The sequence below is a fragment of the Salarias fasciatus genome, chromosome 1 (genome assembly GCF_902148845.1).
Source record: "Salarias fasciatus chromosome 1, fSalaFa1.1, whole genome shotgun sequence".
NCBI classification, from domain to species: domain Eukaryota; kingdom Metazoa; phylum Chordata; class Actinopteri; order Blenniiformes; family Blenniidae; genus Salarias; species Salarias fasciatus.
Window position 1 is genome coordinate 7,017,542 of NC_043745.1, and position 18,986 is coordinate 7,036,527.

The 18,986-nt window shown below is 43.8% G+C and overlaps 1 protein-coding gene across 1 annotated transcript in view; it reads left to right on the plus strand.

Moving 5' to 3' along the window:
* LOC115396181 (cell migration-inducing and hyaluronan-binding protein-like) overlaps positions 1-18,986 on the plus strand; it is a 152,974-nt gene that overhangs the window by 113,851 nt on the left and 20,137 nt on the right. The window contains exons 15-20 of the mRNA XM_030102297.1: positions 8,060-8,129; positions 8,595-8,723; positions 11,345-11,430; positions 14,298-14,429; positions 15,950-15,985; positions 18,463-18,618. Of these exons, the coding sequence (XP_029958157.1) occupies positions 8,060-8,129; positions 8,595-8,723; positions 11,345-11,430; positions 14,298-14,429; positions 15,950-15,985; positions 18,463-18,618 (609 nt within the window). The remainder of the gene's footprint in view (positions 1-8,059; positions 8,130-8,594; positions 8,724-11,344; positions 11,431-14,297; positions 14,430-15,949; positions 15,986-18,462; positions 18,619-18,986) is intronic.

An 18,986-nucleotide genomic window follows, 5' to 3' on the forward strand; every position in this document is an offset into this window, starting at 1 on the left:
GAATTCTTTTTAAAATCCTCACACTAATCCTGTAATCTCACCTTAAACTGTTTCGCCTGAATTGCATTGGTTGACGTTGAGGTGATGAACCCACAGTTCAGTGTGTGTGTTTGTCCCCACAAACTGTTTCCTGTTTTGTGTGGTGTCATTATCAGAGCTCTGGAGCTCCTGCAATTAATTTCCTTCGCTGAAAATTAAAAATGACATTTTCAATTATCCACCAACTCGTGTCCGCACATATCAATGAAACAAACAAAACGCCGTCGGAAAACTGCTTCTTTTTTCCTTCTTTTTTCTGTGTATAATTATTTGAAGTGCTAAAATCTAAGTGAATCTCCAGAGTAAATCCTGCAGGTTGCACCTAGTTTAGGAAGCATCTTTCCATCCACTCTCTGTTCAGGTAGAAGAGCTTCGAGTGAATTCAAATGGTTTCAAATCAATAGGATTTGTAATTTAAAGGATTAGGCTTCCAGGACAAACGGACATCAAACTTTTATCTGACAGAGGACTGTCTGGTTGAAATAGATGGTGGGAAAGCCTTTTATTGGAGATTTAGCTTACAGGAAACATTAGAGGGCACCAGTGAAATTAGCAAAAAATGTACAATTAACCGTATTAAAGCGAGAAGCATGAAGATTTGAGGCTGTCAGACCTCTGCTACATGTGTGGATTCCAACAGTTTTTTCCCACCTCTCTCTTACCAGGTGACATTTAGTTGAGTGATGAACCGAGCGCAGTGATGGAGGAAGTGAACGGTTTGAAAAGCTACTTCAAATCTGCATGGCCTCATCCCCGAGGCATGTGGTTTATTAGCTCAGAATTTCTCAGCTCCCTTGTTGTTTTCACATCCTGATGTAATCTCAGCAGTTACACTAAAGTCTGAAAAATGACTTCAGGAGTGAGAAAAGGAAGCTCCAGTGCAGCCCTGTGCTGAGGAATGATCAGCGTACAGTCATGGGCCGTTTCCAGACCCTTTCAGAACCTTCAGTTCTGCAGTAAGAAACAGATTCTGTTCTGTTCTGAAGGTTTCTTGAACTTCTTGGTAAATTTTGCATGGAGTTAGACCGTGACCGTGTGCTTTCACTTCGGGGGGGGGGGGGGGGGGGGGGGGGGGGGGGGGGGGGGGGGGTCTTTTGTACTCTCTGATCTAAAACACCTCCTAATTTGGGTCGCTCATCAAGTCACCGATAACAACCTTTCAGCTATAATTTATTGAGGTAAAGGCTGCGAGCTGTCAGGTGACTGGGGGATATTGTTTTGAATTCGATGCATTCACAGTTTCATGTGGCAACATTCTGTTTGTTCTATTCCGTAACGATGAACTCTTTTTCTCTGGGGATGAACTCTTTGGGTTTGCGCTCCATCTCAGCGTGTTTGGAAAACTGGAGCTGCTTCAGCTTTCAGTTTCAAACTTTCATTTACCAGTTTTTCACCTGAAAAGATGAATTCAGCTCTAATTTTCAGCATTGCTTCTTTGCAGACATATTGTCTCTCCCTTGATGCACTGTTTCTGTCTTTCTGGTTCATCTTTCCCTTCAGCTTGACTCTCCGCCATTTTTTCTCACACTTTTAATGCAAATTCTTAAACTTTGCAGTTTTGTGAAATAAATGAATGAGATGCTAATTCACCTGTTTTTATAAATGTTATGTCCCCTAAAACCAAGAGAGCCCCACCACCCCTCATGAATCTTTGTTTTTGAGTAGATTTGGAGAAACTGTTCGTTGCTCTGACTCTGAGTCTTCCTGCCTGTGTGGGTGACCGTCAGAGTCGGAGTATCTAGTCGAACCCGATATGGGAGATGGGCCTGCAGGCCGTCAAAGAGGTGGAAAAATGGTGGGAAACCAGACGTAGCTGCAGGAAAATGTACTTTTAACACAACAGATTCATTTTAATAGCTTTCACTTCATACTCTGAGCTCCTCGTCATGCTTCTCTTCTTCTTCCTCACATTTTCTGTGACCAAAGACTTCACTGACTGCAGTCCTGATTCCACATCTGTACAGTCCTTTCAGGCCTCTGTTATGCAGCTGCCACACAGAATGAATGAGGGTATATGGATGGCACAGTTCTCTAAATACTCCATTTCATGCAGTACAGTAGAGTTGGTTTTCTTCCCAGAAGTCTCCCAAAGCTGTAAAATTCCAGTCTATAAAATAGAGAGTATATTATCTCCCAAAGGCACGAGAAAAGACTTTCCCTCAAAATAAGACTTGTCTAAGCCTCCTAAATCCTTCTTTTTGCTGTAGTTAATGTGTTTATTTACACAGAACTGGGCCCATGGATTAAGTCCTCATCACTTATATGATAAATGTATTCTGACAAGAATTAAGATCCGGCTAAAAAAAAATAAGGAGCAAGTCAACAATCAACATGAGGTGAAGCCTGGCTCTGCTTTTTTCAACAAGTGCTTGTGCAGAAACACACACACACACACACACACACACACACACACACACACACACACACACACACACACACACACACACACACACGCCGTCAGCAGCATTATGTTTAAGCGTAAAGATGCGGCTGTGAATATAAAGCGGTTTAATCCGGGTCATGTGACTGTTTATCTGCGCTCTGCCTCGCCGTGCGGCTCCACAGCAGAAAGGCTGAGGTGATGCACTGCAGAGCGGCTGTCTGCCGCCGATACACACTCACCTGCCTGCTCTCCATCTCCAAGGTGTCGGAAGGATTCACCGTTTCCGTCCGCTCTCCGCTCCCCTCCTCTCATAGTTTGCCCTCCTCCCATCTCTAATTTATACAATTACAGCAGCCCGGCAATACGCGGCGCGCGATACTTCTAATGAGCCATATTGTCCAATTTGTCAGTATCATTGTGTTCAGTAATGGTTTCCAAATCCCAGTGTATTTATTTCTGTGCTTCAAAAATTCCAATTTAATCAAACATGATTGCGCTAACAACGTTCCCCACTGTAAGATTTATGATGATTAATTTCCAGTCAGCTCTGTGCGCTCCCTGGTGGCTTCGTCTGCCTCTTTCGCCCCTTCCCGTTGTGTATGCGCTGAATTTAAATGCTGGGATGAGAACAATAAGTCGTCGTCAGATTTGCCGGGAGCAGGAGGCACGTGGGCCGCGTGAAGAGGATGAGGAGTGGCGTTTAAACGGAGCCAGATGAATGAGCCGGAATGCTCGACTTGCTTAATGGGTGAAGGTGTGTGTGTGTGTGTGTCAGACACACCTATGTGTGTCACCATGTTCTTCTCTGCTCGCTGCCAGAAGATAGAACTAGTTTAAACAGATCTGTACTTGAGTGTTTTTTATAACTTTTTACATTTACTTACTAGATTTAAAGACAAATGTCTTTCTTCACTTTAAATCATCAAACTGGCTCAAAGAATCCCTGATGCAGAGGAAAAATAAAAGGAAATACATTAAATTTCACTCCCTGAGTCTTGAGGTGTTTTATACAACCTCATAATAATAACAGCTTGTCAGATGATTTTGTTATATGTTGCTCAATTTTTGCACTTGAGGCATTTATGCTTATTAGTAAAATTTAATAAATCAGTATGTTTCCTTCCTTTGCTGGTTGGGGCTACAATAGAAGTCCCTTAAATGGAAAGTAAACTACAATCTGAGATGAAGACATGTTTGAGATCCACAGAACTGTTAACCAGTGAATTTGGATCGAGTCTGCAGGAGACTGATGTAAATGTATCTATTGTCTCGATGTGAAACGCAATAAACTTTAAGATGTGACACTGTGAAAGCCAGATTATTTAACAGTACACAAAGGCAAATGGCTGTGCTGCTGTGTTTATTTAATATTGTTATTGCTTAATGTGAGAACTGATAAAACAGACTGTGAATGCATTTTTTATGCAATGAAAACACAATAAAACAGAATGTGTTGGTTCTTATCTGTTGGAAGCACCTTGGTCCGGCGGAGCAGTGATTGAAATGCTTTAAATGAGACGCAGGTGGAGGGTCAGTCAGTCAGCACCTCAATCAGTTCCTCTCTCTGAGGCAGACGGCGGGATCGGTGGGTCCGTGGCGCTCCTGGAAGCGGGGCGGCGTGTCGGTAATAGGAGGCTGGGAGCAGTTTTTACCGTTCGTAGCTGGAGTCTTCTGCACAGCATGACTGAACATGAGAGCTTCCCATGAGACTGAACGTGGGATGGTGTCGAAACCCCGAGAGACGTATGGATGGAAAAAGGAAGGTGTTGGCGAGGAACACATTTACACAACTTCCTCCAGTGAAAATGGAAAACTTTCAGATTTTTCCAGGACGACGGTGCTCGGAGACTCTGGGAATGAAGCCGCCGCATTTAATTGTTGGTAACAGTGACGGCGTTGAAAAGATGGAAACAGTAATTAGTCAGGTTACCCATTGCTGAAAAGAGGTTGTGGGTGTCAGTGAATGAGACTGATCATGTAAATGGCATTGAGATTAACCAGCTAGTATAACATATAAATATGTTGTGTACTGCCAGTTTTGTCGTGGATGGTTGGACGGGAGTTCTGGATGGACTGCAATCCGACGAGTTTTTCAGCAGTAAAAGCTTAACCTTGTTGGGTCTCGTTTTAATAAGCTGTTTTAAAATTCATCGCTTTACCGTTTCACCTTCAATCAGGTTCTGAAAAATAAATGTGAAAATAAAACACACTTCCAGAAATGGGTTAACCAGCAGCAGCAGCAGCAGCAGCAGAGAGATGGCTCGGGAGAGAGGCATGCAAATACAAAGACCTCCAACAAAATCCCAAAAATTACAGTGGTGAGGGGAGTTTAAGGTAAAATGCTGTCATGCACTCAGCAGCCGCGGAGCTAAACTGCATATCTGCTCTTTCTATTCATATTCATATTCATATTCATTACCCTAAGCTGCTTTTGCTCACATACCTGCAAATGGAAGCATAATGATTTTCTCATTATGGCGGCTGCATGTGTGAAAGGTGCTGTGTGAGGAGCACACACAAAAAGAACTCAGAGCAAAATGCACATTGTTGGAATAAACTCTGCTTTTAAAAAAAATAAAACCCACGACAGACAACTCATGTTAACTGCATGGCCACATAAAAACACAAACTGGACGTCCGTGTCCAGTTACTGTGTGGACAAGCACATGATAAATGGCTTCTTCTTATTTTTTTCTTCGGCTGGAACACAAACGGAGGTATGTTTTTAGAACCCCCATTAAACACAAGGACCATGCAGGCGTCTGGGTGCGGACGCTCCCTGACAGGCGGCCGTCACAATACGGTGGGATATGGTCCCGCAGCTTCATGTATGGAGGCACTTACCCTCCTTCTGTCCTGACGTCTTTCCATTTTCTTGAAAGCCAAACGAGGTAAAAAGCAGGTGCAAGGCCAGAACAGTGTGGAAGGAGGAGAATGTGTTCACCTCAATGGAATGTGGTTAACACACTCTGTACACACACCAGATTCTCCAGAGACTCCAACGTCTTCACACAGGCCAGAGGCATGGAGCTTTTGCAATTTCATTTGGATTTATATCGTGAAACTTTCTGTCTTTTGAACAATCGTCAGATTAGCTTAATGTACCCAGATCACACAGTTTTCCTGCTGGTATTTAGATGATTTATTTATTGGCAGTTTTAAAAGAATCCGATCTGATGAAATGAGCAAACCTTAACAACGCGGACATTTTCAAGGCTGTAGCGTCAAAGTTAATCGAGAAAGAAAGACGAGAAAAAACACTAATAAGACGAGAATAAACACTAAGCTCATGCAAATAACTCTGAATTACTTAATTCAGAATAAACCAACTCCGAATTAAAAACACCATGTAACCACAATCATTGGACTTATTTCCTAATTTGAATTCTTTCCCTCATATCAGGTGTTAGGGAGGCATGGGTTCTGGGTGGAGTTCACTCCCCATCCAGTTTATAGGTGAGCACTGTGCACACCTGTCCAAATTATCTTCAATTTTCTACAGGAAGGTCGGACACCTTCAGAATAAAACTGTGTGAAGGTGTTCCTACCATAGTGTGTTATCCTGATTTCAGACGTTTTAAATGAATAAAAAGCAGCAGCTCAAAGTTTGTTTTGCTGAAATTTAAGCTAAACTATAGAATCCTATTGAGAGAGCTCATTTGGTCCCAGGCATGTTTTTTTCCTTGGATTTTTCTAATTCAATCTTGCATCTTAACTGAAAATGTTTTTCCACGTTGGAGAGTAAATTAGCTGAATAAACGCAGCCTCTCGTCCCTCCGGCCGGGTCCGTGTCGCGCCGTGCGGAGGCTTTCATGGAGATGTCTCGTCTCTGAGTGCGGAAACTTCCCGGCTCTGATCCGTCATGACTGATCCCGGCTGCTGTGACCTGAACTTACCGTCACACTGATAAACGCTGCGTTCCCCTCCGGACTCCCGCCACTCGTCACATTCCATCCCGCCTCGTAACTTCAAACCCACGCCGTGGCTGTCAAACCGTCCAACATGGCGGCTCTGTCTGCCTGCGCCGCTCTGATCGGCGGTGACGGGGAGCAGATGAAGCAGCCCGGGGGGGCGCTAAGCCTTGATTGGGGCTGCCTGAGACCTTGATTACACCGAGATAATTCCTGCCTGCTACAAGCGGAGCTGCTCCAGGAGGTGGAGAGCTGCGCAGCGTACGGCTTGTTAAGGTTGTATAATTGAGAGGAGAGGTTAAGAGATGGGTCAAGACGATGGCTGGAGCAGAAACTCAAAGCACTGCTCCACAGTTCGCAGATTACATTTTCTCTCTCTCTTTTGCTCTGTAAAATGATGTTGGTATTGAACAATGGTCATTCTGAAACAGTTTCCACCTTTTTAAATTTTGATCTGTGTAATAGACGCTGCAGCTCCCTTGTTGTCATCAAGGCTTTAATCTCAATGTCCTGTAAGTATAATGTCATATTTCATAAGAGCCCGGAGAATGTATAGAAGCAAATGGAAAATGCTGTAATTGATTAGTCAAATAAGGGAATATCTGCTTTCATTAGCTTCAGTTCCTCTTGGACAGTAGTTTTGCTGTCAGTATAGTAGCTACATTTTCTACAGTCTCTGTTCTAACAGTTAAAAATGGACACATGACATAAAAGTTATTGTTGGAATCAAGATAATTTCCATTTGTTCCCCCAATAGTTTACTGGTAGTGTGGATTGACTCTAATTCCACATTCACAGGCAGCACACTGTGTGTACTATGTGTGAATGCTAAACGAAATTCACTTATCCTCCAGGTTTTCACTGCGTTTTGACCCTGCTTTCCACTGCTTGTCTCATTTATCCATTCTATCATGCACCTGCAGCCAAACAGCCGTAGAAAGTGTTTCCAGTTGAAGCTGATCTTGTTTAAAACTTGCTTAAAGGCATTTAATGTGTGTTTTATTGATTCCTCTTAAGGAAATGATGCATCTATATTTATCCTATTCATAGTTAACCACACATGCCAGAAGCAGTGGACTGTATACTTTCCTACACTGGTCTGGAAACCAAGATCAGTACAGAAAGGTCAATGCATTCATGGACCATGTCACTGAAAACCTAAAGGAAAAAAGAAAATGTGTAGTAGAAAGGAACAGTATGTATTGAAATGCTTTGATAATATCATAAACGAGGTATTTAACCTTCGCTGACCAAACAGCACACACTGTCTGCAGCTGAGAAGTTGAAATAAGCAGAGATCTGAGATGCGTGCGATAAACATGACCTTGTCGGTTTGCTTTAACTCGCCTTCATCACTCACATTTAAAAGCCGCAGATGTGTTAGTTTTTGTTATTCTCTAACAGATTCATGTGGACTCAGAATCATATTACCTTTGTTTACCTGCCTCCATTTTACAGAAGTGAAATTATATGTCCACTTTTATTAGAGCGAGAGGCGAGGCTCCAGCGCGAGGGGAAGAAATGGTCCATATGTACGCCGAGCGCCGCTGTCACCGGCGGAATGGCTCAAATCATTTCCCGCCCTCGCTTACTGTTCCTGTCTATTGAGAGGCGGCGCTCGTGCTTGCTTTATTTACCCCTACATCAGAAGTTCAAGCCATTTATGTGAAATGCAATAACCGAACCCCCCGCTCCCCCCTCTCTCCCCCCTCCCCTCCCGTTACAGCGCCACTTCAACTTTCTGGATCGCCAACCCCAATAACAACCTCATCAACTGTGCCGCTGCAGGCTCCGAGGTGAGTTTCCCCCGCTCCGACTTTTCACTTTCACTTCCCTCAGCCGCCGGCGCTCCGCCCCCCTCCCCCCGCCGCCGCCGCCTCCCCCACCTCTCCAGGTGGAGGTCTGTCTCATTACCACATTGCCAGGTCAGATTAATGGCTGTATACTCCTATTAACTTCAGCATCAAGCAGACAACAGACAGAGGCGCAGCCGCACCTTCACTATGATAGAGTGCCAATTATGATCATACTTCTGGGATTTCACGGGGATACTTGGGGCGGGATGGAGTCTCATTTATCCTCGCCGGTGTAATAACTTTCCTCATTTGCATACCTGTGTAGAACAACACCGGCAGACGGGGCTGACATGCGAACTACGACAGCGAGGCTGTGTCAAACTACTAATGTCTGGACAAAGAAGCTTTCCTCATGTTAACCAGTCTTCTGTGTGTGTGTGTGTGTGTGTGTATATAACCCCACAGGAAACTGGATTCTGGTTTCTCTTCCACCATGTGCCCACAGGCCCCTCGGAGGGGCTGTACTCCCCCGGGCACACTGAACACACACCTATGGGGCAGTTCGTCAACAACAGGGCTCATTCCAACTACAGGGTACGTCAAGACTTCCCGATATGAGCTGAAAAAACAGGCGCGAACACAGTTCTGAAATCCTTGTTTCTCCAGTTTATCAACAGATCAACCAGTTTCAGTCTCATCTGTGTTCAGATGAGAAGCAGCCTTGACGTACAGAGCTGAGAGCTCGTTCAGGGTGTCTGGTCCTGGTCCTGGTCCTGGTCCTGGTCCTGGTCCTGGACCATCTTTAAAGTCTCCTCCTGCTGCAGCACAGCTGACTGCAGTGAGAGGCTCATTATTGGTCTTTCTCAGGAGTTTTACTTGCTGCGTTGAAGCAGAGAGACGTCAGAAATTAGCAGGATTGCTCTCCAGGACCAGAGAGGACGCCACTGATCAAGTCTGTCTCCGGGTTGAAGTTAAATACACTGCATGCAGGATTACCTCGGTAGATAGAGACTCACCAACAGTTTATCAAATCTACGGTGAAGACGGCCTCAGAAGTTTGCTGGTTTGAACCATGAACTCTTCATGGCTGTTAACTGCACCAAGTGTTGGATAAGAAGCCAACACATCAGGAAGCATGAGGGGGTGTCTGGGAATTAAAAAACAGTCAGCGATGAGTGCTGACCTCAAACAACGTGAACGAGTTTGATTAGAGATTTGAAATGGAAAATGAGAGAAAAGATACCGATCGCATCCTGCTCTCATCTTAAAGGGTTTTTGAACATTCAAGTCAGTACAGTGAGCGTAGCCAGCAGGAGAGGACAGCTCGATTGACACAACAGCGAGGGTGAAGGTAATGGGTGGAAAGCAAAAACAACAGAAAGGAGAGAGTGAAGTGAGTCGCCGTGGCGGAGATGGGAAGGAGCCGAGGCTGGAGGCGCCCGCGGCAACACACACAGCTCCAGCAGCCAGAGATTTACCAGGCGCCGTCGAAAAGCAAGTTGCTATTGTTATCTCTCTCCTCTCTGTGCCTCCTACAGTGATCTCCTTCCTCGCCCCTCTCACTCTTCCCTTCTTCACTTTTAATTTGGATCACCCTAATGGGAGCGGCGCTGGTGTCGGGCTGCCTCCTCGGAGCGCTGTGAGAGGAGAGGTCACGTCGGGGCTGCAGGTTCAGCGTTCGGAGCGGCAACGCAACGCGGCGGCTTAGTTCTGAGGCAGCAAATTGGCTGAGGGGAGGCTTCTCGTCGCCCTGCGACAATTTATGTCAGGAAAAGTTGAAGCTTGACGCTTTCGCAGGACTGACGTATCTGAGAGCGGCGCTGGCATGAAGAGAAGTGGCTTCAAGTGTCGCTGCTCCAGTTGTTGGGATTTAAAGCATGATTTAGCCACAGGCGGCACATCGAGTTCTACAGTCGACAGTTTGATCCTTAATTTGGATTTCGGTCTCCAACTGCTCTGTGAGATACAACCAGTGTGATAATTAACTTAATATATGCCAATATGGTAACAGTTTAGAATATTTCGATTGTAATAAAGCCAGTGATTAGAATAGATCCGAGGAGGTAAACTTGAAGAAAATGTCTGTTTTCACAAAAATCTGACAATTACTCCAGAAAATGACGACAGTCTAAATAAAAAAAAAGAAGCCAATTCTAACATTACTTTCTGATGTGAAAATACAGTGAAATGTATGAAAAACTGTTGCATTATGTGTATTTTAGCAGACTCACCTTGACAGCATGGCTTTGAGGCTAATGCTAGTTTATAGCTCTGATCTCTGTTGTCTTCTGTCTGATAATCTTAAGAAATGTGGTAAAAAAAAAAAAACTGCACATTTTCTTTGAAATGTGTGGCACTGAAAAACCTACTTGCAAACAAATGTGCAAGATGGAGCGGCAGGCATGAAAAGATTAGCAGGATATTGTGTGAATCGTTTGAAATTTTCTGGCCCAAATGACTCATAAAATGGACTGCTGAACGACATCCAACAAAAGCCTCACCTGGTCGAACACAAAGCGCCTCACACAGGAATCTGGGACATTTCAAACTGCTCACCTACTTCTTCTGTCACCACTGTTAAAGCCGCCGAACAGACAGGCCCCAATTCAAACCTACGCTCATAAAAAAAAAAAAAAAAAAAAAAAAAAAGAGGTCCGTCTGTTGCAGTGAAGAGCAGGTCGGGGTTAATAACCAGCTTTATTGCAGCTTCCACAAACACCGCCAGCGGTGCAAGACTTAGCACCGGCCGAGCAGCATTACGGTGATGGAAGCAGCTGCATCTGATTTCCTGCGCCGCCGCTAATTAGGACTTGATGGTGAAGCTGTGCAACATGTGTCTGAAGAGAGGTGCAAAACCAACGTCTTCTGCTGCCGAGGCTCAGCTATTGGTAAAAGGAGCCAATAAACACGTTTACCAACAGGAGGAAAACCGTTCACGCACTCGGCCTGTGACTCAGCAGAAGGGTCAGCGTGTTGAATAGAAATTGTGATGTGTACAGTTACCAGAGTGCTTTCTGTTAATTCCACCTTCTCTCGAAATAGAGACAGGGTTTCGTTGCAGTTGAATGGGAGATATGAGCAAACGGAGCCTGACCTGTGTTTAACTCAGAGCCGGGTCTGATGGACGGGGAGCAGACTCGTCATGTTGGTTTTAGCCTTTATGACTGGTGCTGCTGTGCCTGACGGACGGATCTGCCTTCTCTCTCCCGCTTCAGGCTGGGATGATCCTGGATAACGGTGTGAAGACGACCCAGGCCAACGACAAGGACAAGAGACCCTTCCTGTCCCTGGTGGGCGCCAGGTCAGACTCGGCCTCTGGAAACATCTGTGCAACTCGCCGAAGTCGCAACACGCCCGGTTTAATGCAGCAGCGCCCTGGAGTGGTTTTTCCCAGAGATGTTTTCTAAGTGACAAATGATGGGATTTTGGTTTAATAGCAATCAGCCAGTGTCACTTTCAATCCTCCCCGAGTGTGAGTGACAATGCTTTTAGTTGAAATGGACGAGGAGGCGTTCAGTTAATCTCGTGTGGTCAGAGAGAGAGGAGCAGTGTGTCATCCTGACCTCACTGCTTCAAAACCAATACACCCTTCACAGCTCCTCACGTCACCTTCCAGGCTTTTTTTCCTGAAATTCTCACGATTTAACCCAAAAGGGATGAAAGCAGCTCGTGATGGAGGGCAATCCCAGCCTGACAGGGGTGTTACGCCGTCCTCTCTGACAGTGAATGACAAATTGATTCAGCTACCGTCTCTAAGGCGTTCGTCATGTGAGCGAACAGTTTTCGTGCTGGTGCTCTGCCTGCAGAAACCACCTCTTCCTGTTTACTTGGTGCTGCAGTACAGAAGCTCCATGGTGTCCTTGTAGGGCAGGGGTGTCCAACATAAGGCCTGTAGGCCAAAATCTGTTTTTTAAAAAGAAATTTCTTAAGAGTAGTGAACACAATAAAACACTGAGACCCAATCTGAGACGTGGTGATGCTGCCATGAAAGCTGGCAAAGTACCTTCAGCCCCAAAGTCATGTTGAGCTTGAAAAAACAAGCATAATTCAGTTTTTGGGACATTTCTCTGTGCTTAGCACCAGAGGGAATCCTGAAAATGATCTTTATGTTGAGATTGTAGTCTTTTTCTGGAGTACTTTTTCTTTTTCTGGCCCACTCCAGATGAAACTGGGCTGAGTATGGGACCTGAACTAAAATGTGTTTGACACCCCTGCAATGGAAGATCATCGTAAAGTTAGATTGGATGAGTGATGTTGTTTTTACGTCAGTTACATGGCATTGGGAAATGAATTAAAATTATTTTCTGCTAGAAGCAAGACTACATCACCCAGGAAAATATCAACAGCATTCATAGTCACAGCTGTGTCTCAGTTGATAGAGCGGTTTGTCTTGCAAAACTAATATTAGCAGTTGGCTTGGACAATATATCACAAATTTATTGTTATTATCATGACATCAGCGTGCTCCATGTACATATTGAAAAAACACTGAACAGCGATACATGATGTTTCCATTCATGCTCTGCAATCCATCAAACTTAAACATATGACTTCATCAACAGCCCAGTTATTTCATACTTAGAGGCCAAAAATCAAGCAAAGAAACCCAAAAAACAACAAAATGTCTTTTCTTCTGCACTGCTGCTGGTGGGAACTGCAGACGCACACGCGATGGGAAAAATAAAAACAAAAAAACATGGCAAGTGTTCTCATTTCTATGGCCGTCGCAGTACTTGGCAGCACTATGGCATGTCCACATGGTGTCCTGCAGCTCCGGCTCGCGGTTCGATCTCTCATCTCAACCAGTGCATGTGAGCGCTGAGCTCTGATTCGCTCCCGACGGCGTGCGAGGGACTGCATGGCAGCGTGAGTGCATGAATCCGATCAGGTGAAGCACTTCAGGAAGCAACACAATCTGCCACATAAGCAAAGCTGAGTCAGCATTTTACTTTTAGCAGCATGCACATGTATTGATCTGGCATCCTGACCGTCCTTCAGCTGCGGAGCGCTCCACTTTCCTCCAGGCATTTCTGGCCTGATGTATGGATTCCTCTCATGTTTGAGCGTTAGGTCGGCCGTCTGCCAGTCCCGCTCGTTTACCACGGGGATGTTCAGAATGTGCACGGATTCAGATTTGTCCATGCACAGCGGGCGTCCAATCAGTTTGAGCTGCCTTTGTGTGACGGATGCATGCGAGCAGCCTGATCGTTCTGCAGATTTCTGTATCAGAGAATCTGTACTGGATTCCTGGTCTGATGCACATCCATAGGTGTCTAAGGAGTTGGCTTCATGTCTCATTTCCTGTGCACAATAATGCAAGTCTTGTACCTTTTTCATATTTGAGTAGCCTTTACTGGATTTCTTGTTTTTCTCCGTTGAGTTGATCATCAGAAGGGATTTTTTTGCATCTTCAGCTCCTCTGTAAGTTATAGGTGTATATAATAAGTTCAGTCTCACCTCAGACCAACAACTGCAGATTCAAACAAACCTCCAGCAAGTTTTCTAACATTTCTTATTTTCTCATCACACCACCACGCATTATTTGTCTCCGACTTTTTTTTTTATGAATTACCCCGATTCCAGCCACATTAATGCAGTTTAACAGATGGCGGCGGTGTGATTTAAATGAAAATAAGTGAAAGCCTGAAACGAACTGTTGATAATTCATTTGTTGATGGGAGTGAAAGCTCGGTGATTAAATCGGGAGGAGAAGACAGATGTGAAGGGAGCCACATCAAGTGTGGAGCAGACAGCGGCGTGCATGAGGAGATTATAGAGGAGGACATGCTGAACAGCTCAGACTGCGTCTAAACATTGTTCCCTACTGAAATGTTTTCTGAGTCTGTTGTGGTTCCATGGAGCCAGTTTCTACTGCTGGTTTGTGGACATATCTCCCTGTTATCAGTCCTGAATTCTGGCTTCGTGCAAGCTGAAATGTCCGTTTACACGACAATGTTTCAAGACAAAAGGCATCGTTTTGGGTTTTTGTTTCGGAAAAGTTTCACATTTACATGATAACATTTTGAAAAGGATGAACATTTACATGGAAATGACAGAAATGAGAGAATTGTCATTAAGTTATTAAGTTAGTTGACCTTTAAGAAAGAAGAATGGTTGAGACTCAACGAGAAAAACGCTCTGAGTTTGTTTCTCCTCCGGCTCGTTCAGGTACGGCCCTCACCAGGATGCGGATCCCTTCAAGCCCAGAGTTCCGGCTCTCGTCCACCACTTCGTGGCCTATAAGAACCAGGACCACGGCGCCTGGCTGCGGGGCGGGGACGTCTGGCTGGACGACTGCCAGTGAGTACCGACCCCCGGCCCGGGGTTCAACACGCGGCTCAAGGTTTTCAAGGCCAAAACAGCAAATCTGAACTGGAAACTTATTAATCCCACTGGTTAAAGGCGGTTTGAGGGACTCGAAGATTTTTACATTAATCCTTATTTATTTATTTATTTTTTTAAGTTTACTGGTGCACAAACCGTCACGCCTGGTCTGACGTGATAAAGAAAAGAGTGGGATAGTCAGATTAGTCACATCTCATGTTGTTGTTATTGGGGTTTTACCGTGGTATTAGTGAAATCTCTAATAAATTCAGAACACATACTAATAAGAAGGAATCTTAAATCTAATTAAGGATTATCCTCTGTGAATGAATCCCAGACGCGCTGAATTTTCTGAGGAGCAACACAATCTGGAGAGAGATGAAGCTTTAATACACTTACTTAAATGACATATAGTGTTTGGATGTAATAAAAGCATACTGAATAATCTATTTAGTCGCTGCATACTGTTAGGTAAGACCTCAGTGGAGTATTGGGGTAGATAGAGATCCAGACACGGTACACCAGTTGGAAAAGTTTACACAGTTAACAAATCAGAAATCCTCAAACATTTACCCACAGATTAAATGATAATATTAAAATCAATCCAATTTCCACACTTCAACTCAGCTCCTTTAAAAAAAAAAAAACTCTAATTTTGGAACCGGCACACTCCTCACCGCCTCAGGGAGTCTGGCTGTGCTGAGATTGTTTTCTGCTGTCATGTTGAATTATATCAAATATCCTGGAAATGTCTTCGAAAAAGCTCAGAATTTCCATATTTTCCTCGCAGGAAGTTCCAGAGATTTGTATTTTTCCCGGTCAGAACCTTTTTCCTTATCAAATCAATCCTGAAAGCTTCACGTCGGCACTCGGTGGAACGTTCCTGTCCAGTCAGACCGCTTTATTCTGTTGTTATTTACATCTAAAACTCTTGATGTTACAGACAGAGCTAAATGACTGTGATATCCTCAGTGCATGAGTGTGTGTGTGTGTGTGTGTGGTGTGTCCCAGTGAACTGGTAGATGAACTGAAGAGATCTGGTGGCTCTGTGAAGCTTCTGAGCCCATTTTGCTGGCCATATGTTGATGATCATGTCCTGACGGGAGCGCTCTGATCCGGGATGAAGAGAATCATCAAAACACCCAAAGAGGAGAATCATCTCCCCGATGAGGCAGACTGAGCCCCTCTCCACTTTATTTCCCTCTCATTTGTCACACATTTTAATGTTTAGGGGAAGTTTTGGAGTCGGTGGAAAGCAGCGCAAATGTTTCATTATGAGTTTCACGAAGCAGAGGTGTTTTTTTTTTTTTTTCTGCACATTTGATGGCACAGATGAAAGGAAGAAACTCATCCGTATCTAATAAGAACTTTTTATCTTTTTCAAACTGTGTGTGTGAGTGTGTGTGTGTGTGTTTATGTGTGTGTGCTTGTGTTCCCTGGAGACATCACACTTTTGGCTGCACTCGTGACAATAATATTCTCTCTTTCTTGTTTAGATTTGCTGATAATGGCATTGGCCTCACTTTGGCGAGGTAAGACTCCCCCTCTATTAAAGCGCCGTTCATATTTCTATGGGTACAAATAAAGAGCTGTTGAATGCATTTATCCCCCCCTCCTCCCCCCGCCTCGCTCTTCCTCCCTCACTCTGTGTGAGTAATTGGAAAACGCCTTATAAGGACTCTGCTTAGGATGCGCTGGGAACGGGGGCGCTTTGATGCGGTGTGAAAAGTAATTTAGGAGCGAGATGGTCACAGAGGTGGGAATTGGTGAGGAGTTTCCCGGCAGGCGGGGCCCCGACTCAGCTGTTCTTCACCATCCTCTTCCTCACTGCCTGCTCTCTGTGTCCAAACCGACTCACAAGCACTGAGCTCGCCGCCTGAATATTGAAGGAGCAGGTGGAAAACGGTGTTGTTCTCTAATGGGCCTGCTAGCATTGTTTTTTTGTTTTTTTTTTTTTTCCTGATTATTGTGAATAAATCACAATTAAAATAAATGTTATGAATCAGAACTGATATTTCAAATGAAATCCAGCAAAATATTCACACATAAACTGCAGCTCACAGTTCTCCACAACGTCACATCAGTCTAAAAGCAGACTAAAATTTGATTTTAAAGAACAAAATCTCTAAGATCACGATTTCTAATAGGGTTCAAAATGAATTAAATGAAAACGGTGAATATAAATATTAGGAAATATAAAGAGTCAACAGTTTAGGAGAACTGTAGTTTAGTAAAAAGTCTTAAGCTGCTTTTTAAAGTGAATTGCAGATGAATTCTGCATTTCGGTATAAAACAGAGTAGAAAGTAAAACAGAAAGTAGAAATACCTTCGCAGTTGGAAATACTTTCACAAAAACTGATTTGATGACCATATGTCGGTAAACACACTGAGCTCCCGTTTAAATAAAATGTGCTAAATTACATGCACATTTACATCAATTGCACTTTTGACTTGTGTGTGTTTTGTGTCTTTTTTTGACAGAAGCGTTCGGTTCTAAGAGGGTCTTGCATGCATGAAAATTTGGTTTCATGCAGTGATTAAATAGAGCAATGAGCCCAGACAATCAAAATGTAAAAATGTAATACTGCAGTCGTACATGTTGGTAGAGGAAGATACTGCAAATACTTCTGAATTTGCTTCAAGAGAAGAAAAACACAAAATGAGAGAAACCGTCAAATCTGTGGGAAGAAGAAAATCAACAACAAAGACACTTTAAAAAGAATCACAATACAGAAACTATCTTAAGATAAAGTCTACATTTAAGAGTTGTGGGGGGCCAGCTGAGGAAAAGATTCTCACTTCAATAACAGCAGTAACATCTGCACCTCATCTCTAAATATGCTAGAAAGTTAAATGTATTTGTATAAATTCCTCTGAACAATTTACACATCCAGAAAGACAAACATGCTGATTGGAAAATGTGCATTGCTGTAATAATCTATTTATCCTGTTTGCATCCACTCGAACTTTAAATCAGGCTGTTAATCCTCACTGAATGAAGGAAAAAAAAACCTGATGATGATCTCTTCATCTTTACACACTCTCACCATGTGGATTTGTCTCATTGTCTTGACAGATAATCCTCTTGTACATTTTTAACGTGTGGTTGGCTCCATGAGCAGCGGCGTCCCGGGAGGCGCTGCGACTGTCATCCACTGACGATCTGTTGTGGAACTGCTGTAACTGTTCCGTTAATGATCACACGGCGTTAGTCTGTAAAAGGCGATAATGACGTGAGAAAAATACTAGAGAAACTTACTCGACAAGTGAGCAACAATACAGACAAAAAGTGCTAATTATTGACATGTTATTCATTATATATTTCCTGTTTCCAGTAGATGCTTTAAAAAGTAGTGGCAAAATCAAAGTTTCATCCTACTATGTATATTTGTCTTGTAACGCTGCTTTTTTAAACTAACTTTAATTTCTTAAGTATAGAAATATTCAACCACACATTAATGGTTTAAATTTTCAGTGTCTAAAAGGTTTTAAATAGTGAAGGAATAGATATTGCTAACAATAATTATTAACTATTAAAAAATATATATATTCAAGTAATGGATGCAAAATGAAACGGTCTGTCATTTAAATGTAGCCTTTAAGAAACAATGATTTCAAACTTCTTTTGATTTATTACACATACAAATTAATATTTCTTTTTTCACTTTATTCTTCATCATTTTAGCTTCTAAGCCATGAAAATAAAAAAAATGCAGTGTCTTATACCAACTTTTGACATTAAATCTGAATTTTTCTTGAATTTTTATCACTATACAGGTAAAAGAAGCTTGAAGTTTTCACCTTTAAGTTATGTTGACACCTCTAAACATGTCACACACACAGTAAAGCCCTTAAGATGACATTTCGTTATAGAATTTCTTCTTTTGTATGCATTGTTGTAAAACTGACCAGAAGTCAGAAGTGATGGTTTCCAGCTGCCGCTGCGTGAGTACAGTCTCTGATGGAGACATCTGAATAACGGGGGGATTCATGTTCCGTCTGTCTGCAGCGGAGGAACGTTTCCGGACGACGACGGTTCACACCAGCAGGTCAAGAACTCGCTGTTTGTGGGCGAGAGCGAGAACCGCGGGATGCCGCTGCCGGACAACAGCATCTGGGGGCCCGGCGGCTCCGACCTGGCGGGCAGGACGCTGCCGCGCGGCGTGTGAGTGGCCGAGTCAGCCTCTTTAAAGGAGAGCTATGCAACTTTTGCTCTCGCGCTCCCCCTACTGGTCTCCTGTGAAAGCTCACTGTCGTAAGCGTTCTCCGCATCACCCCCCCTCCCCCACCCCACCCCGCGCGCAGACAGCGTCCTACTCCCGTTTCCTTTTTTCGGCTCGTCAGACAAACGTTTTTGTCCGTCTTTTTGGTTCTGCCATCCGTGAGCACCTAAGGGTGACGTTGCTGACACTAGCGAAGGTTTCATGTTTGCTTTATGCGCTTTTATCCTTGTAATCCCGTATGAGTGCCGTGAAGCAGGTTTGTTCTCGCGAGATGTTGTCGGGTCGGATCCTCTGAAATTGCAAGCGCTGT